This window comes from Leptosomus discolor, chromosome 6, assembly GCF_034619465.1.
Source record: "Leptosomus discolor isolate bLepDis1 chromosome 6, bLepDis1.hap2, whole genome shotgun sequence".
Lineage (NCBI taxonomy): Eukaryota > Metazoa > Chordata > Aves > Leptosomiformes > Leptosomidae > Leptosomus > Leptosomus discolor.
The window spans coordinates 17799834-17820685 of record NC_141396.1 but is presented as its reverse complement, the minus strand read 5'-3'; the positions used below and the strand labels follow the sequence as shown (position 1 = coordinate 17820685).

At 38.2% G+C, this 20852-nt stretch overlaps 1 protein-coding gene across 1 annotated transcript in view; it reads right to left on the bottom strand.

Moving 5' to 3' along the window:
- Nucleotides 1-2916: 2916 nt before the first annotated feature.
- BLNK (B cell linker) overlaps nt 2917-20852 on the bottom strand; it is a 99700-nt gene continuing 81764 nt past the window's right edge. Inside the window, exons 9-25 of the mRNA XM_086466797.1 lie at nt 20673-20842; nt 20081-20162; nt 19268-19348; nt 17796-17821; nt 17207-17235; nt 16791-16886; nt 15960-16002; nt 13537-13564; nt 13166-13238; nt 12527-12557; nt 11452-11494; nt 10582-10660; nt 10106-10137; nt 7028-7107; nt 5501-5584; nt 4348-4503; nt 2917-3083 (exon numbers count right to left, since the gene is read on the bottom strand). Of these exons, the coding sequence (XP_086322923.1) occupies nt 2964-3083; nt 4348-4503; nt 5501-5584; nt 7028-7107; nt 10106-10137; nt 10582-10660; nt 11452-11494; nt 12527-12557; nt 13166-13238; nt 13537-13564; nt 15960-16002; nt 16791-16886; nt 17207-17235; nt 17796-17821; nt 19268-19348; nt 20081-20162; nt 20673-20842 (1253 nt within the window). The 3' untranslated portion in view covers nt 2917-2963. The remainder of the gene's footprint in view (nt 3084-4347; nt 4504-5500; nt 5585-7027; nt 7108-10105; nt 10138-10581; nt 10661-11451; nt 11495-12526; nt 12558-13165; nt 13239-13536; nt 13565-15959; nt 16003-16790; nt 16887-17206; nt 17236-17795; nt 17822-19267; nt 19349-20080; nt 20163-20672; nt 20843-20852) is intronic.

Here is a 20852-nt window from a genome sequence, read left to right as displayed (position 1 = left end):
TTTGTTTTGTTTGTTTGTTTTTTCTTTCTTTCCTTCTAGCTATTCAGTTAATGACAATTGCATAGAAGAGAATTTAGCTAACATTATCAAAGAAATATGGGGGGAGAGGTGTGTTGCTATGTCTGTCAGAAGTCAGACTTGACATACCTGCTACCTAGTGGAAACATCCGACAGCACTAACTAGCAGCAGCTGCTGGCACTGAACAGTTGTAAGAGCAAGTTTCAGGTATAGTGTTGCGCCATGTTACCATCTCCTAGATTCTGTATTGGCTGCTGAATCGATAGCATCAGGATTTTTAACATAGCATGCTCCACCCTGAGTGCTAATTTATTTTATATCCTTGCAAAATGCAAAATTAGCACTAACTTGGTGCAGTCCTATATCTGAAACTTGCTCAAACCTTTCTTTTCTCCAGCTAAAATTGTGTTCTGAAATACATCTACACCACAGTCTGCCCAAGCTATGAAAGATCTAGCTTTGGTATGGGAAGCAGAGTAACTAGTCTGCTTCCTTTCTTGCTCTATAAAACTGTGAGCGTAGTAAAATAGGTGATCACATACTTGTGGGTTTGTGTTTCTTTTCCCCCCATGGAGTGTTATTTTTTTTGCCTAGGATGTTCTCATCTTGGGATGAATGGATTATTTTGTGGAAGGGCAGGTTGCCTACCAAACCCCTGCCTCCTTTTGTCATCAAAACTCTAAGGTACCCCTGTAATCATGTAGAACATGGCTAAAAAGGAGAGAAGAGTTTGAGGATGAAAGTAGTTGATGTTTATCTGGGGCATATTTATTATTTGTAGATCAGCCACAAAGTTACATCTAGTGCTGAGCACTTAAAACTAAGGGGTGGAAGTGCCAGTCCTTTGAGTATGGAAAGGGCTCAGTATTGCCAATTACCTTAAAAAAATTATACTTAATCTCTCCTGTGGAAGTCTATAGGTAGACTTGAGTGTCACTTTTTCGTGCCCTTTTTTTCCCCAGTTCTAGAATGATGGTAATGCTATAGAGTTAACTCAGAAAGCAATGTTTGAAGAACCTAAGACACTTATGAGGAGCAACATATAAAAGTTAACAAAAACCAAGACAGTTTTGTTAAGAAGAAAGTTCAAATATTGTGCAGTACATGAGTGAATAAGGCAAGGACTTTACATGAATGCAAAGAAAGCTAAATATTGAGTGGCTGCTTTTTCACAGTATTTTCAATTTTAAGTGAGTATTGCTTGAACTAGTAACCTTCTAAAGTGATGTTTCATGTGACTAAATAATATCAGATTACACATGTATGAGTAAATTAAGTTTGCAAAGACTAGTAACTTTTGTTAATTTTGAGGCCTTGACTTTGCAGTCTTAATGATCTAAACATTACACTAGTACTAAGCATAGTATAATACTAATTAATACCAACTGAACAATAAACTAAACATAGTATTTATGTAGTACTGTGAACAGTCTGTCATAGGCAGGCTTGTGTAAAGTCTGTATACATTGTTTCTTACTTGCCAGTGTCTCATTTGCGTCACATGTGAGATGTTACCTGTGTTGCAGAGGGAAGAAACCAAGATGCAGCAAGGTAGGTAGCCATGTGCTTAACATCTTTGTCATATCACCAAGCAGTTCTTTCTGGAAGATAGGTGCATTACTTGAAGTAATTGGTCAAAACCACAGAGGAGTAGTTGCAGAATATACCTACAACATAGCTCTAAGTGACTTGCTGAGTCTTCGCAAGTCTTGCCTCAATCTCGCCTTAAATGCCTTGCAGATAGTCCTAGAGAACACTGCCTAATCTGGAACAAAAAGAACAAAGCAGGTGTATATAGAGTATCAGTTTTGGAAAATACCTTTAAGATGGATGAGTCTTCAGGTCCAGTGAAATCAGATGCCTCTAGAACTAATTAATAACTGTTCCTAAAAGTTCTTCGTTGATGCAATTTATACATTAATCAATTTAATTTTCACCGCTTTAACCTTTGTGGAAATTGCTTTGTTTGCAATAACACAATAAGCAAACCACTGTGATAGAACAGGCTTGAAAAAAAGAGAGGAGTTTTTTTTGAGTGTGTGTTTGTAAACAGTAATTCCGCAAGAATTGAGCGGATAGTTGGTTTAGCAATGAAGCAGTGTGCTTGGGTCACCAACGGTGGGCAATTTGAAGACAAAAAATTTCAGAGCTATTAAGCCAGATCTATATACTAAAACTGTAAAAAGTGATAGATTTCATAGCAACAGAACTTGTGAAGGAGCACATACAAATATCTACATTAAAACATAAACAATAGTGAATGGATGCTTTCTTGCTGGAAGGATGCTGAGAAGTGTCCTCCATAAACTATTGACTTTATTTTATTTGCACATTTGAAAATACAAACAATTACAAAAACATTAATGAAACAGAGTAAAGCTAAGGAAAAGGACAACACATGTCCATTAATCTAAAACATTCAGACAGCTTTATTGCCACCAATCATGAAGTGCAGTCCTATTTTCAGCTTGTACACAGCGGTACATTAGGTTGAGTGGCTCTGACTTCTGGGGCTGTGCACTTTACAAAAACTGTTGAAAGCAGCGGTCTGTGGTAAACTTAACAAATGGAAAGAGTAGATTGCTGTAGGTATTCTCATTTTTAAAGTGAAAATGTCCTACAGGAAATCCTATCTTTTAAGTAGCAGTCAAAGGACCAGGCTGTGGTACACAGTTGTTCTTCAAGTGACTTTGAATACCCTTGTTGTCACAGATGGAAACCACAGACAAGAGTAAATCTGCTTTGGCTTCTTGTGTTAAATACAAGTGCTTTTCTGATAAAAGTGGCGTGGGGTTGAACTTTATGAACTGCATCTTTTAGTACTCGGTGCTCTTAAAGAGTATTTTCCATCACTTTGGGTTTTCTTCTTTTAATACTTGTCCACATATTTTGGGATGTTGAAAGAAATTATTAAAAGAGTCTTTATTTTAGCAGTTCAGTTTGATTAAGAAACTCTTACAATGTATTTCAGTTTTGTTGAGTCTTTTGTGTTGTTTTGGCTGTCAATTAGAACCAGGGAGGTGCGCTGATGATTCTCTACTATTTCGGCAACACTGTCAAAGCGCTGGATAGACAAAACAAAAATGAATTAGTGCTGCCTTCCTTTAACGCTCTACTATTGACAGTAATCACTGCATCATCTTTTTCTCTTTGCTTCTCCCAGCATTGAAGAGAGTGGAGCTATGACTCCCAGTGAGATGCTCTGCTTTTAGGTAAGACGACTGATCCTGCTCTTAGTCCTGATTCTAGTCATAAACAGATTAAATTTGGATAATTGAAAATACTATGGCCACTAGCTGTCTCATCTCATGCTCCTTTCCATTTGTCATTGCCAGCTGCACAACCTGAACCACAGACATAATGTGGCATACTAAACTGACCCCGCTTTCAGTTTACCTTAACGTGTATCGGGCTGCAGGCACTGTCAGTTTGGAAGCTGCTTCCTCTGTGGTTCAGCCACCTCAGAGGGAAGGCGATCTCCAGGAGGAGTATGGTACAAACAGGCATCAATGAGATGGTTAGCTTGCAGTTTTAATATTGGCACTGTAAATCAATATCCAGAATCTGCCAGATTTGTTGCTTTTCCTGTTGATCTTTGGTCAAATACAGATTTTGGACTATCTTGTTTTCTCCTGAGGTCATTTTTGACCCTTTGTTGAAGGCCAGATGAGCTCTAGGCTGTAATTTGTTCTGTAACCTCAGAACTGTTGCCTGGGAGGCAGATAATTAGGCTAAGGCAAGACTACTTTCATATCCCTGAAAAGCCTACTCTGTGCAGTGATAACAGTTTTTATTGGTGTTTGCGTTCCAAGTTTATGTTTTGCTGTCAGTGTAATTATCTGTGTGGTATAATAGCCAACCAGTGATTCTTGCACTCTAGAACTCAAGTTTTAACATTTTCTTTATGTGAAAGTAGGGTTAGAGATACTGTCATTCTCATTTTTGATAAAGGCTTTTTTTTTGTGAGCCTGGCTGTTCTTCCTTTATGATTTTCCAAGAAACTTAACTAGAGTCTTAGGTAGAAGGTGAGCAGAGGACTGTAAACAGCTGGAGAATTTATCTAGCAGCTGCAGCTCTGATACTGATAACTTTTCAACACAGTCTCATGAGTATGTTTTAAACTTGATCTGTGGTTTTAATTACTGATAGTATGCAGGAGCTGATGTTCCACTGGTTTTTCTAGCTTGATAGATCAGTCGTTATATAGGGTATACTTTTATCTTGGTACACAAAGAATCCTTTCGGTCACAATGCAATGTATCTAAATCCTTGCTTATTAAAGGTACATAACTAAAAACTGTTAGGAAAAACACCCCACATTGTCTTACCTCTTCACCACTTTTTTCTCTGCCCAGTGCATATTGTCTTGTTGATTCAATAAATCTTATAGGAATGTTGTATACTCTTTTGTTGTAAAACACAACCAGTGTGTATGGCTGCCGTGAATCCTGTCCAGAACTCTTTCTTACTAGAAAAGATCCATCCTGAAGAGAGAAAAGTAGTTAGTGTATTCAACTTATTTTTTCCAAACAATTTAGTTTGGTTTTAGCTTAATATTTTCATCTACATTAGCATTAAACCCTTTTCTCCCATTAGAAAAACTGTACATCAGGAGATGAGAAGTAGCATGTATTCCTGCTGTCTAACAGTGGCTTACAAAGGTGTCTTTTCAGAGTCACCTCTGCTGCTGCCTCCCTCAACTGGAGAATGAAAGAAGAAATAAACACACAGAGGCAGCAGTCTGTTGGGGTCCACAGATTATTAGGAGATTAAGTTACTATCAGGGGCAGTAGGTAGGCAAGAAAGCAGTGGGAGGTGGAGATACTGTTTCTCCAGAGCTTTAAAAAGCACTCTGATAAAGATAAGAACCTACAGCTACTGACACTGTAGCCCAGTGCTCACTAGCTAGAGGTAACCTACACCAGTGATAACCCCAGTGCTCTACCCCTTTATCCTGCTTCGTGAAGTTAGGCAAGAGTGGAAATGTACCTGATGCTACAGATGCAACTCTACATGTTACTGTTCCCCTCTGTGACATTAGCTTTTGTACACAGTAGTTGAGAGAACTCAAATTCTCCAAATACCTAAATGCATAGTGTTGCTCTTTCAAAATGCATGGCAGCAGCAGCCTTTCTAAATAGTAGCTGTTTTTACATGAGCCATTGGGCAGAGGTGGAGATCATTTAAAAGTCACAGGGCTTTGCCTTCCATTTTAATAGATGCATGTGAGCTATGAGATCTTCCTCAAGCTCTCTAGTCTGTAATAGCTTTCCCTGCAGCGCACCAGTTTGAGTTACACTAATGCAAGTTTGTCTTGGCATGGAAATCATCGTTAAATAGTTTCACCACAATAATTTCATGTTTGACAGTATTCCGACCTGTTCAGAATACAACTGATGTTCTTAGAATATTTTTGGTTGTCTTCTGATTTTTTTATTTGATTTTTTTTCATAAAATAGACATTCTTTAAAAGTGGCTTACCTTGTTTGATCGGTAGAGTGCATCTTCTGCCGTTTTCCTATCGCAGGTAGCAGCATACCATGCTTTAGTATGAACACCAGCAACCTAGAAAGAAACAAACAGTGTTTCACCTGTAAAATAATAATGATAATAATAAAGAATATGGCCTGTAGAGGAGTTACGACTGAATTGGTGGAAAAATAACAACGTAACAGTTAATATTTTTTTTTTCTTTTTCTTGGTTTTGTTTTGGTGGGGTTTTTTTTTCAAGCAAAATGGATATTTTATTAAGCTCTGGTTTTGCCCATGGCTGTTACATAAAAGCTGCAAATGTAATTGCTACAAGCTGTTTATTTAGTGTCTGCTGGATTGTTTATTTGAAAGCTATTTTTATAATAAATATCCAGTATGGCATACTGTTAGAATTTTTCCAGAACTTCAAGTGATTTGTGTTCTTCACTGTTCTATTATCTTTGTCATGTCAGGCTTTGAAACATTTAATGTTATTGGCTTTGCATAATAGAGCCTTTGTTTTGCACTCAACAAAACTATTTTTACCTTGTTTGTGACTACTAGGCTAATAAGAATGGCTTCCTGCATTTTGTAGTCTCCCTTCATCCAAAATGAGTGAGGGGAATAGCACTGAAATGAAAAGAACTTTGCATCTGCTTAGATTATTCAAAGCTTAATGTTGCAATGAAACACAGAAAAAAGAATTGGTCATAAACCTGACAGCATTAACTGTAATGAGAAGAGGTCTGTTTAAAGAAACAGAAAGGACTAACTAGGACTTGTGAGAGACTAAAACATGTAGGGGAAAGCCTCACAGTGTCCTCCGAGAGGAGCAGCAGTCATTTTCTCCTTGGTTCTTAAAACTTCGCTGTAAATAGGACAATGCTCATAAAAGTGATTCTACTCTCTGCATCCTGCTGTGTTGGGCTGGTCAGCAGAGCATCCCTGTTTCCTCCTACAAATTTCTGGGATTTCTTAGCACATCACATCAGTGCAGGCTAATGCTATTTAATAGCAGCAGATATCTTCACTGTATCTGCTTGATGCACTTTTTTTTTTTTCAGGACACAGTATGTACAGCTATAAGTTAGAAAAAAGTAGGTAATTAAAAACTCTTTCTAGCTAGCTATATCAAAGACTAGGCTTAAGTATATCACCACAGATTTCCTTGTTTCAAATGATGTCAAAGTATTATGAACTGGAGAGTCAGGAAGACCTGAAACTAAGAAGCTTTTTCTGGTTTTGTTTAAAGTGACTGGTAGAGTGCCAAGGTTCAATATAATGCTGTTTACATATTTTTCTACAGTTTGTTAAAGCTCTCCGAATGCTGTATGTTCTAAGCATTTTTTTATTTTTTTAATGAAAGCTAACATTCAGATTATTTGTGCTACAGAAAATCTTCACTGCAAAAGGGGACATGGATGCACTCCACAAAAGGAGTATGATTTTTATTTGGAAAGGGGGTAGGGGTGGAAATACTACTTTAAAGTGAAGGATAAGAAGATTTCTGTAATTTGAATTTAGCTAATGTTATACCTGGTCTGCAGTACTTGAAATAGATGAAATGCTGCTGTGAGGGGAAGTACCCAGAGAACGGTTTGCAGCTTCTGGCACTTCTAGAAAAGAGAAAGAACAACATGTCTAAGTTTTCAAAGTATGTTTGTTATGCTGTAAGAAATTGATTTGTTACAAGGACTTTGGAAGATCTGGAAATGCTTGACCTTTGATATCATTCAGGAAAGCTATCTACTGTAAATGGATGAGCCCTATATAAGTGCCTGGGACACCTGCCTGCTCAAAAGAGGAGCCTTGCTTATAAAGAGAGAAACAGTTGGTTAACAACAGTTTGGTTAACAACTTGGTTAATACCTAGAGCTAGACTTAAAATGCAAGAAACACCACCACCACCTAAGTGAATCGATGTAGCAATAGATAGAGAAAATACAGGAACACAATGCAAAAAGCACTCAGTCCAGTGTGAGTAGTAGTCATATAGGTGAGAGCGTTGGGAAAACAAATTAGCTCAGGGATCATTTTTCACTAATTTAGTCCAACTAAAATGTTTGTATATGTGTGCAAGAAGTCTAGGCAGCTAAACAGAGAAGGACTAGTAGGAAGATTATTAAGCTTAATTATAATTGTAATAACAAAGCATGGTAGAAAATAGCTATTAAAGCTGAAATAAAGATGTCTAAATTTAAGAAATTAGCAGGGAAAGGGTTGAGTAGTGGTGGTGTTGTAATGATATGATAGAAATATGGGAAATAAGTACAGATAATTGTTCTCTGGTAAAACAGAATCTTGATCAAAGGTAGTATAGGTATCTGCTGTAGGTACTTGTGATCAGAGTTGGGTACAGATCAATGTCATTACACTGGAGAAGAAGACTGTAGAAAGTTGGAGTGTTACTTATTCTGTTATTATGAGAGGTTTTGTTTCATGTTTCTTTTACTTATGGGGGGGAAATGCTACTAGGATTGTTAGCACACACCTCTTCCTGGATTTGACACTTTGTAGACCGCTTTATCAAATCTTCATTAATATAATTCTGATTTAGATTTTGGTTTCAGAAAGTGGTAAGAATGTTCCAGAGGAGATCATACAGTGACTCAGAATTAAAAAATTCAGTTGAACTGGAGAGCTCAAAGACACCTGTGTGAAGCAGGTTTAGAACTTCTTTTGTAGTAAAGATGCAAGTGTCTGGGCATTCCAAGTACAGGGGAGACATTGTAAGGGGCAATTCCAGCTCTCAATGAATGGATAATTGCCTGAAGAAGGCTATTGAGTATTAATAATTTTGTGTTTTCTGTCAAATTTTGGCTAGACCAGCTGCAAAAGCTACAGCTGAAAAGTGCGTTGTATGAATAAAGAATTGCTTGAAGTCAAACTGAATTTGACTTTACAAAAGGAAATTAAAATAAGTAATAAGAGATTCCTTAGCTATGTAAAAAGGAAGGAGAAATGGGGCTGTCTGCAGTAAGAATTTTATTGATTTTAGAGATAAATCTAGGTACTAACCAGTAGTAGTTCTGGTACAGAAATGGAAGTTTCCACAACCACATTGGAAGCAAAACTCAAATAGCTTAGTATGATTGAACTGGTGGGCCTAGGCAGTCTTTATTTCAGAAATTTTAAAGACTGGCACATGAAATTACAGGGCTGGTAACAATTATATTAAATAACTTTCAAGTCAGGGTGGTACCATATGATTAAAGAATATCAAACATAATTGTTATCCTTAAAGTGGAAAAAGTGACCTGAGCAACTACAAGCATTTTTGTCTGACTCCGCAGAGCAAAAGACCCTAGGAGAGGATTCGAAGGAAAGAACATTAAAGGTACAACTAGCAAGAGAAAAATCTGAAATTTACCCAAGTAGATAAAATCTTATAGCTCTTTCATAAAATATCAGAGTTCTACAAAGAGGGAATACAGTACTGTACTTACTCTGGACTTCAGTAGGGCATTTGATACTGTGCCATATGGGAAATTAGTTCTTTTTATGAAGAAGATGAAAGTTAGCACTAGGCTCATACGGTGACAAGGAAGAGACAGCAGGTTATGCTGAAGCGACATTAGTGATTGGGACCAATTGTATATGTGATTAAGTTGTTAGTGGACCTGGCACAGAATAAGAGCGTGTTATAGAAAGTTTACTATTCAGAGCATCATTTGGCACCAGATGACCTCAAAGAATAGTTACGCTTTAGCAATTAGTAAGAATTTATGCTATAAGTTTTGAAGCACGTGAATTGTGTGACAGGAGCAGATAAACTTGAGAGCATCAGTCTATTGCATGGATATGAACCATTCATGCTACACTTCCACAGCATAGGAGATGTAATTGCAACGTACATCAAACAAACATTTCAAAGAAATAGAGAGAAGTACTACTAACAGCATATAAGTTTAAACTATACCACATGCAGATTTCTATATGCATCATCCATTTACAGTGTGAAAGATATTTAGACCAAAGTATGTGCAGAAAAGGGCTTGTAGGCAGGTCAGACAAGTGTCTGCTAAAAAGAGACTTGGAAAAATGTTAGATCTAATTTACACTTCTGTGCAAAGAGAGTTCACATATACATATTACCTAACCTGTTTTTAACTGAAACAAAGTCCCTCTTTGAAAGTATTAGTTGCAGGAGAGCTTTAGTTTTTGCCATTATAAAAATACCTTCTTTTTTTTTCCTCTGAACAGAAAGAATAAATTGCTGGACGCAATAATAATCTGTCTGGCTTCTAGGCAACAGAAGCCTGGAACAGCCCAGAGATGTCATATTTAGGGTTCTTTTGTGGCAAGGAAGATTGATGGCATCTTTATTATGATGGCAATCTGACCCAAACTGCCTTTGGTAGAAATTTCCACTAGTCACAAGTGGGAATGAAGGACCCAGTTTCCATTGATTTATACAATAACCCTGACATGCTCCCTTAATTTTACTAGCTGAGCTAAACCCCTGGATACTTGGTCTCCTCTCTGTATGCATCACAAAGACAAATGTTAATTCCAAACTAATGAATATGCATGGTATCTTGAAATAATCTTAATTCAAAGATTAATTTGAAGTGACAAGTTGATTACATTTTAATTCCAAAATATTATACTTACTTGGCAGAATTGAGGACTTTTGGAGCAAAGGCCTGAAATAAATATCAAGAGATTACAGAAGGGTCTGAGGAGATCTACCTAGTTCTGAAAAATATTAAAATTATGTATTTGAAGCATGCAGTGGTAGAATGTGTTCCATCTCACCCATTTGTCCATTGAGAAATAAGGGCCAGATACAGGTATTTAAAAAAAAAAAAATCATATCCTACTAGTACTGACAATTAGGAATTTAAACACCTGGTTTAAATCTCGATCACCTAATTAGAGATTATATCCTCACACAGTTTTTGGTGGTGGTTACAGTACCTGGATGCATTGCCATGTTTGCAAGGCTTCAAGAAACATGACTTTTAAAAAGCAACAGAAAGCTACAGAGAAAGCAGTGCTCCCCTTTGAACTTCTCACAGCTGTGTTCAGACTGAGCAGCAGGAGCTGGTGCACTGAAATATTCAAAAGATGATGAAAAATTATTTTACTTTTGGGCACCACTTGGAAGGGGTGGAAGCGGAAGCTCTTGGCTGGAACCTCGTCGTCGCTCCGCTGCTGTAGGTTTTTCTGTAGTTTGGGAAAACAAATCATTGTCAAGATTTCTTCAGAAATATATTGTCCCAGCTAAGAGAGTCCCCGTAGCTGAAGAAGGGTTTCTTCTATTACTATAACTTTTGAGGTTTTTCCTTACGTGGCAGCTTGCCATCCTGCTGCTTGCTTTATTAACTAGCAGCATACCACCAAATTTCTAGGCAAGTAGCTGCGCTGTGAACGCCTGCAGGAGCTCAGTGGGAGACCTTCCTTCTGCAAGGCGAGCTGCAGGACACAGGGGAAGGACACTGGGGCAGGCTGCCTACAAGAGCTCAGCCGGAGGATGTGCGGCCGGCTGGCTGCGTCGTACCCCTGTTAGACAGCAGCTCCTGCTGAGTTTTTGCCTGGAGGAGCTGCTGCCCTGCACAAAGACGAGATACATTTTCTGCGTCGCACAAGGACTGGCTTTTGCCAGGACTTGGCTCCATGTGAGGTGGTTCTGACTGAGTTCAGGATGATGCACTCGCACTTCGCCTCCCTTCCCCCTTCTCTACTTTGAGGACTATATAGCACATGGCTGGTCCACTATGTCCTACATTACCCTGCCAGTAACCTCAATAGTTTACTGTGACTGCTTTTAGAGAACAATGATATTCAGTGCAACTAAGGCTGGTCAGATCCAGTTCAGAACTGCTAAAACCAACCCCCCCTCAAAAACCTAGAATAAATTGAATCTGGTGATGTTTGTTTGTTTCACGTTTTTAATAAAAAAGAAGAGTTAAATTCTGATAAATGTCAACTTTTTCACAGTAGTGGAGATAATTTACCTTCATTTGCAGTTAAGGTCTCTCTGGATGGCAAACATGGTTTCTACAATAAAACAGAAGGAAACCAAATATTAAATGGCATGTCACTTGTACAGCAAATGTTTATCTTTTATACCTTTTGTGAACTAGTTTACACTTAAAATCGACAGCATCCTGGAGGCATTAGGAGGCAGGGACATGGCCATCCTGTGAAGAGCCTCTAGTTACATGACCTTGATACCTGGGATTTTGCAAAGTAGATTTGGAAAGAATCCCAGTTTGTGTGTATAAATAGATAAACAAAAGTAAAATCTAGAGATGCATGCTTTTTTTTTTGAACTCCCATCAGTAAGTTTATGGTGTAAAAATGGTTTGTGCTTATCAAGTCCAAAAATGAAGAGTCCATCCCAAATACTTGTGAATCAAAATTTCATTTTTGTCAAGCTATGCTCCCAAATGTCTGAACATCTTTCTTTTTACTGAAAGTTAAACTGTCAGTTTAGCTCACAGTAAAAACCTCACCCAACCTTCCAGTTTCAGTTATTTATTTTGCATTTTGAAACAATGATAATAAACTGTCAGTTTCAAAACATTTTTCAAATTAGTTTCTTTGAAAATTTCAACCAGTTTTCTCACTTTCTGTGGGCTTTGGGATTTTTTTCTAATGATGGAATACTTACTGAAAAACCTCTGACAAATTTTGGTAAAGTCTGGCATCTTTCTTGAGCTATCGCTCTTAAAATAAATCCATTTCCCTATATGCAGCCCTGTATATTTCAGGAAATACTTCTGAATGGCCTGTGTTCTCATTTATTTCTCATTTTATTCAGTTCTTGTACTATGTTTATTGTTACATCCTAGAGTACTGAATCCAAACATCCCATTAGTCAAATTTTTCTTCTACTTGAGCTTTCTCACTGCTGCTTAGTTCATATAACAGCACCCAAATACTTCCTTTTTTTATAACTCTCTCTTTTCCCTTATTATTTTTATGCATTTATGTTGTACCCAAACTCATGATAAAATTGCCTTTTACAGTAAATTAAAAATCAACTGTGAAATTATTGTTCGATTATGCAATTACAAGTCGACTTACTGGTGAATTTACTGCATTAGAAGTTTTCTTCCTGCAGATTGGAGGAAAAAGAAAAAAAGAGTATGGTTACTTCACTAATACATGAATTCATTTAGCAACTAAGAATCAGGTTAATTGATTCCCAAGATGTTTTTGGCCAAGATGGGATGCATCTCCTTATTGCATAGCTGTAGCAGTTAGGAGGAAAAAAAAAAAAAAAAAAAGAATAAGGGTATCAGATGTAATGTGAGTACTCAGGAAAGGTACTTATGATATGCAAGGAAGCTACACTCTGTCCAATACTTAAGATGACGAGTGGGGTGGGGCAGAAGAGTTTTAATGAAAAACAAACTTCCTTCATTTATAGGCATGCACGAGCTATTGCTGCAGTATGCGGCTACATTAAGCAAGCCAGCCAGCATCTGCCAACTGTGGCAGGCAGTGAAGGGTGATGCCACTGGCATACAAACAGTATTCCTCCAGAAATAGAATAATAGCTTGCCTTTACCTAGTCAGGATATCTTTCATGAATAAAAAAATGTAATAAAATTAAAATTACTCCTGAATTCCGATTGCCATAGGCAAGGATAGGAGTTAGCTCCTAATACACCTACCGACCCCATCCCCATCAAAGTAGTAAATTTATTATTTTTTACTCACAGGCCCCTTGGTAATGGAGATGGAGCTGCTCCAGTGGGAGGTCTGGATTCTTGTGTGTTACTGAAGCTACGATCTAGAGATGTCAATGACATTTATTACGCAATATTAGCTGTATCTGAACAGTGGATTTTCCTCACTGTCATTTCAGTGTTAATGTAATAAAAGTAAGAAAAAAAATCCATTGGTTTAATTTTTGTCTTAACATTTGCTCTGATTATACTAGAAAACAGTTCAGTAACAGTTCTTGCTTATTGCTGACTGTTACAGATTAAATTTACAGACACACTCTACTACATGCTATATTAAGGTCACCAGGGACATACTGACAACAAATCCCTCATATTGCCATGTTTTCAGTACAGAATACTCACTTTCATCATTATTGTTTGCTTCATGATCCTGTAATGGAAAAATACGTTAGATCTGATAAGAAGCAATTAAAAAGGGAATTATTATTATTAAATGGGAAGTACATACATAAATAGTCTGTCTTGGTAATCTGTAGTAGTGTTTAAAGAAATATTTCTACAGAATGCATATAATATCCAGAATACTTTTCATCAGCTTTTATGACAGCGTTTGAAAATTTTAGCAAACATCAATCTAATTTTGAACATTCTAATAACTTTGAGATTGCTTATAGTATGGAAAAAATTTGCCCTGAATTTTGCAGCGTCACCTTTTGGTTCATGTTTAAGTTCTGGGCTGGAAAGCAGAAATTTTGCAGCAGATTTGAGTGTCCTAAGGACACATCTTCCACTGAAGAGAGGATACCAAGTAGACTATCTTTTCACCATGCTAGAATTGAAGTGATCCAACTAATTTCTTGGCTTCTTTTGGAGATGCTTTCTTTTGGCTCCCAGTTCTTTTCTTTTGGGGAATCAGACTCTCATACAATAAGCACCTTTCAGAGAGGCACCGGTTATTAATTTGCCCATCTTCATCCACCAGGCTTTTCACTAACATTGGTCACAAATGCAGCCATTCTCTTGTTGGAGAGGTGTAATCCGTCATCCAACAGTTGAGGGAGTGAGACAAGAAAGTTTTATCCCAGTCAGCCCAGGTCTTTGAGAGGAACAAGGGTTATAGTTCTGTTAACATGATCAGTGCTGGTTAGTGCTGAGAATGGATAGAATGGGGGCGGTTAACAGATGTTTCAGTTATTGTTATTTTGCTTTGGCAGTGTTCATAGTGAGGGATGGAAAGGCACAGCACAGCACTGGGCAAACATCATGCTCATTACCATGTTTTTCTTCAACACTGTAAGGGCTGGCCACTTATACAATAACTAAAGACCCCAAAATTTGGACTACACTGGGTGATTATTTCCTAGGCTGACTCTTGTGCCAAACTGGGTAACTGCAAGTAGTCAGGACATGAATACACCCATTGTACAGATGACTCTTTGTTTGGTAGCTCCATCCTTGGTGCTATAGCTAACTCAGTGTGTGGCCCCAGCAGAACGATAGTCCCTCTTGATTCTCTGCAAAGCTAAGACTCTATCAGTCTCAGAGGTAAGCTCTGAAAATGAATTAAGGGAGAGGTTTCAGCTGCAATACAGCACTTGAGTCTGTTCTGAAGCAGGAGTAGTGCTGATCAGAGTGTGGAATTTCTGTCCAACATTCTCCCTTCAGAAGGATTTTTTCCCCTAGTCTTATATTGGTAAGAAAAGCTGAGAAATCAAACCATGTCATAAAAGAGAAATCCTGGACTTGACACCGCTAAGGAATTGTTTGGCATCTTATGGGATACAGATCTAAATTGGAAGAACGTTGTGATGAGGTGGAAGGGAAACTAAAATGCTGCTGCTGTTGTATGTAGAGGCGTGCAAACCTGCCCCACAGAAATACTTGGTATATCTAGAAATTTAAGGATTAAATGTAAGACTATAAGATGTTCTTATACCACCTGCATTATGTTTCCATGACGTCTAATGCTCTGGTGTGACCCCAAATTCCTAATTGTAATCATCTAACTTCTCTATGTAGTTATTGGAAGACCGATTATTTCATAAGGACAAATCAGAGCATTGGGCTGGGAGAGAGTCTGATGCACATAGCTTTTGGCACAGATGCCAATGCAGTTATTGTCACCCTGTTTCTTGGTAGTTTGCTCCTCATGGGCACCCTCTCTTGTGCTGGCACAACAGTTAGTAGAGCTGTGGAAATTATGGAACTAATCTGGCTGAAAAAGAACCTTTTATGCATTTGCTTTTGCCCATTTGCTGCAATTGGACAAGTTTACGAGCAGTTTGCTTCAGAAAACCTTTGTTCCAGCACAGTGGAAGGGACAGACTGGGGACAAGAGGAGTGACTTAAATACAGTCTTAGGAACCCAAAGCTTGTAATTACTCCTTCATGAACTGCATTTTCTAGTGATACTGGTTACTCAGACTGCTGAGTCTGATATTTTAGAAGTATTAATCTATCATCATCTGAAAGGCATGAGGCTCAATAAAGTGCTTCAGATTGCGCAAAATTGCCCATAGCTACTGAAAGTGAGGTTCCTAGAGGTCAACTGGTATTTTTTAGTACAAGAAATTATTGTTGTAGAATGAGACATATAACCCTTAAAATATGTGAAGTTTTTCTTGGATCAATACAGATGTCCAATGTACCTCTTCTGTCCAAAATATTAAAAGCCATGATTACAATATTAGATCAATCTGACATTCAGGTCATCTGTTTCTGTTATTTAAACCAGATAATAAAAAGCATCCATCTATTTATATATATAAAACACAGAACAGCCTGAGTTTAACGCATGCTTTTATACTGGCATATTAATTACTCACTGCTTTTGGGTGAAGACGATTTCTAGGAAGAGGCAAAATATTTCTGGAAAATATACACAATAAGTTAAGATGAGTAGGATTTACTTATATAATTGCTTGTCTTAGATATGCATTTCAGGATCTACAGAGGAGGAGGTCTGCAGTAAATGGATTTAATTGCAGCTATGCACTGCTGCAGTGGTTGTGGTGATGCTGAGCCCTTAGTGTGGAACTGCTCTGGAAAAGCTTCTGTCCTGGACCTCGAGTCCCCTGCAACTGTGCACAGGGCCTCAGCAAACACCGTAACGCACACAGTGTTGTGGATGCCACCTGCTCTTCCTGGTGCATATGGCCTAATTTGTAGAGCAATGTCCTAGAGATTAGACAGTGGTTACAAAGCGGCTTCCTACACTTCTATGGACACAGGGGTGAAATAAGGCTGCATACTCATGTTTTCATTGCCTCTTTTCCTCCAGAGACTTGGAATATAAATCACTGATATACTGTGTCCAGTTTCTTTACGAGCAATCCTATGCCACATCTCCTGCAAAAACGTCTCATTTGCAAGGGTGCAGAGATGGGTAATAGGACTTTAAACTGTCTTGCAGAGACGTTTTACCCCTGCACTGGATCCCTAGAGGGATATTCAAGAAAATAGTACCTATTTGGCAAACTGGCTTGAATACAGAAGTTCACAAGGAAATCAGAATTTTCTGTTCTTACCTTGTCCCAACATCTCTAGCTATTTGTGTGTTCTGACAATTGCCTGTTGTCTGAAGGCTACTCAATAGAGAGGAAAAAAATTTTGTCTCTGCTAACATTTCCTGTTGATATAAGCTGCTGTTGACTTACCTGGAAGTATCCAGCTTAGGCGACTCTCTGGTCATGCTGTGCATGTGGGAGTGCTCCGTATTCTGAGCAGGCATAGATGGAAGTGGCTTAGTGAACCTAGTAATAAAACATGAATTAAGAAAGGAAAATTGTATTTAACAGCAGTGAATACAAAGGCAACCTCTCTTTCTCCTCCCCTATCCCCTCAAAATTCTAAAAAGTACCCTTAAGGGGTATTTCTTTTTAGTATTTGTTATGTTTGGATTATTGAAATTAATGTAGAAGTGGATGACAATGTTTGTGTAGATAATCTAACGAGCAAGAATTACTAGTATATCTTCTTGAGAGAGAATTATCAAACATACAGTATCTAGATGAGAAAATATACTTTCTGACAAGTTTTAAATAATGCACAAACATTCATAGTAATGCGTTACCTGGTTACCGGTGGTGGTGATGGTTTTTCCTGTAAGAGAAAATGCACTGAATTATTTGGTCATTTTTTGATTTTATGAAATATATTTGTATGACCCTATTTATGTTATCACAGCAATATTTTATATTTATGTCGTGGTATAGATTTCTACTAGAACTCTGCCTGGTAATCTGCACTAGGATCGGAGAGGCAAGAAGTCACCACTGGTAAATCTGTGAAGCCTTGAGCACACTCCTTTGGCCATATGTCATATCAGTACCAGCAAGAGGGAAGAAAATTACTGTGTCAGAACTGTCATTGCTCCTTTTCTACAGTTCTGCTTCTGGAAAGCATTCATTTAGGCTGCTGCTTCCCAGACCAGATCACTATCACACAGGACTGGGAAGCTTCAGCCCCTTCCCATTTGCTCTGTTCTGTAGACCTTTTGAATTGGTTTGCCAGCTTTTCTGTGAAGGAAGGGTCAGAAAGTTTTAAGTGCAGACAGATTTGTTCCCATTTCTCGCCTTTGAAAGACTGATCATCTGTTTTTATAGTCACAGTTGTGCCCTGCCTGAGGGCAATGCAAGTCATAAACTATAGAAAGGTCTTACCTCTTCTTCAGGAACCTCGTAGACTTCTGTAGGATGGGGGGAAAAAAATGTGTTCTTTGGTTAGTAAGTGTACTGCATGTTACCAGAAAAACTGATCAGAATTTGTATCAATTGTACTTCTGCCTCTGGAAAAAAAAAAAAAACCTTGGAGAATCTGCTTAGAGCTCGATCCTGCCTCCTAAACCCTGAGGTTGTTACACCCCTGATCTTCTAGTGGGAACTTCAGGAAAAGTCCCAGGAAGTCTGATAAGTAGTCGCTGTGTTAATGAACCTTCCCCCGCGCCATGCCACAACCTTTGTTTTGTTGGTTTTCTTTTTTCTTTCTTACCCCCCCAAAGCAAGATGAATGCTTGTCTTGTGCAAACTTGACAGTTTGGAAAAGATGTGTTATCACAGCTGTGGTAGCATTTAGCCTTTCCTTGACTCTCAGGGAGAAAGAGATCAGGTAAATCATTAATACCAGCTGGCTCATTTGTACAGCCAGCATCCATTGCTGTTGCTCTGTCCTACAGGTGTATTTTCGTTCACAGATATTAAAAGCCAAAACCACCAGCATCCTTATCTATATCCGGTTTCTTCAATGAAAATCGAATCATGTTTCAGCAAATATCCCATCAGGCTTCACTGCTTTTATAGCGGTGAGAAATGTCCGAGTTCCCACCAGGGGGAGATGTTTTATTTTTTAGTAACATCTGTCAGGAGCTGGTGCTCGACACTGATTTAGAGAAGGGCTAGGACTGAAAAGGGCATTTTAAAATGTCTGAAAACTCACTCATAAAATCTTAAGTAATTCAGAAAAAAGCTTTAGTGGTTTACGACTTGAAAGCTAAACACATTGCTAATAAATATGCAGACTTTGAAAGAACTATGTGATCAGTCTGTAAAGGTTACATTCCAAGCAATTAATGAGATGATGAGGATGCAGAACAACTCTGAGTTAGCATAGCTAAGGAAGATTAAGCAAGTATATCTGCACTTACAAAAGCAAATATGATTCCTCTTACTTGCTTCTGCTTTTGTTTCTTTTTCCAAATAAATTGGTCTTTATAGAACTTAAATGGAAACACTGTTATCACAGGACACGCAAAACACCAGCCTATAAGGACTTTCTTTAAGGTTGAATCTTGATGTGTTTTATTGAGTCTTGATTCCTATAGTGAAATGGAATTACTAACATACCAAGTCCCGTAATTTTTTGCTTTATTGATCCATTTGTGTTCCTCTGCTAGAGCAAAAGACTAAAACTAAATCAGTTTGGGGCAAATGACTTGTTCTAGTTTTATTCATGCTTAAAACAGATTTACTATTCAAGCTAGACAAAACAACTGCTACAACACAGAAAAACCTAAAGGGGAACATAGTTTTGTTTTACTGAAGTATGTCGTATGGTTTGTGTTGTGAATACATCAAATGTAATTTAATATTCCTCACTCTTAGATTATTATATTAACAGTGGTACAAACTCCACATACCTTGCGTATCAGAAGTAAGAGAAGGCTTTGGAGAAGTAGGGGGGGCTGACTTCCTTGTCTTCATAAATCTGTTCACAGGAACTAAAACCGTATTTTATTAATATACATATATACTTGCACGTGTGTGTATATACACATATATATTTATATATATATACACACATGTATTAAAAACCTAACATTTGTACAATAAGAATAAATATTAAGTAGGTCCAAGTGAGCCTTTTTGTGTGAACTTTAACACATCAACTGAGGCTCTCATTTTAAAAGGGAAACATGCAGTGTTCGTGCCTTGCTGAATAGGTTTGATACTGTCAATAATAGAGAGCAGGACTACCTACTCTATTTACATTTTACCTTTGGACTGTAGTAGTTTCATTCTTCAGCTAAATATACTTCAAATAGTGAGATAAAAGAAAAAAATGAATCAAAGTCTGTCTTTATCTACTGAAAAATCTAAGAAGTATTGTTCTTCTCCTGAGACACTTCAACAAACAGAGAATTTTAATGCTGTGGCTCCCTTGGACGAGGAGGGTGATCACACACCATGAAAAGATTTGTGGTAGTACAAGGGCTGGACTTGCTGAGTGAGAAAGGCAGGAATTAAACATGGGTTCCAATAAAGTTAAAAATAATTTTTCCTGGCCTCGTCATGGGCCAAAGGAGCCAACTGCCTTTTTTGCAGGTTGTATTCTCTTTAATAGCTGCACCTCCACTCTTTGAACCCTAAAGAGAGACATTAATTTGATCCATTTTTTTCCACTGTTGTTCCTAACAAGGCAATAATTACCAGCTTGAATGACTAAAACTCACATCTTGTAGGTAGTGACATGCTGCTTTCTGTGGGTTCAATGTAGTTATCGTCGTCATTGTCCACTGGCACAATGTAATTATCCTATGAGAAATGCAGGACAAAAATCTACCAGTTAAACCTCCATCATATCAACAAACTGTGGGGATTGAAGCCCTGGCAACAGTTTAAGTGGTTGCCATTTCACAGCAACTGCTATTTTAGACATTTATCATCCTATGCGGATAGGATTCCTCAGACCGAAAACCCTTTACCAAATTACTCCTGTTCTAGGCTGGTGGATAAAAGTCCTCCCTTCCCTTTGGTTCTGGGGTTCCTTTTGAGGGTGCTCTCTTCCCATTGCCTGCAGCTTGTTATGGATGAGCAGAGACTATTCTGTGGTCTAAAGAGCCTCCTTGATACTTGAAGTAGACAGATATCCCCTAGGAATCAGCATGGTACTCACAGGTCACTGCTTGGGATATACAAAATTATTTGTACCACAGAGGCTAAGAAGGAGACCAGGCCAGGGCATTGCTGTGTAGACTATCTTACGATCGGTGCAGGGTCATCAGCCTTTTAAACTGTCAAAACAAGTTTATCTATAAACATTACCTCATCATCACTACACTCCTTAGGCTTCAGTGGTACTTTTGGTTTTGCAGCAGGAGATGGCAATGGCAGGGATGGCACGGATGGTTTCTTTGGCCTGGACGTGGCTGGACTGGGCGTACTTGGGAGAGGTTTGTTGGTGGGAGGAAGCTGCTGGTGACTGGTGCGATTGTCTTAACATGA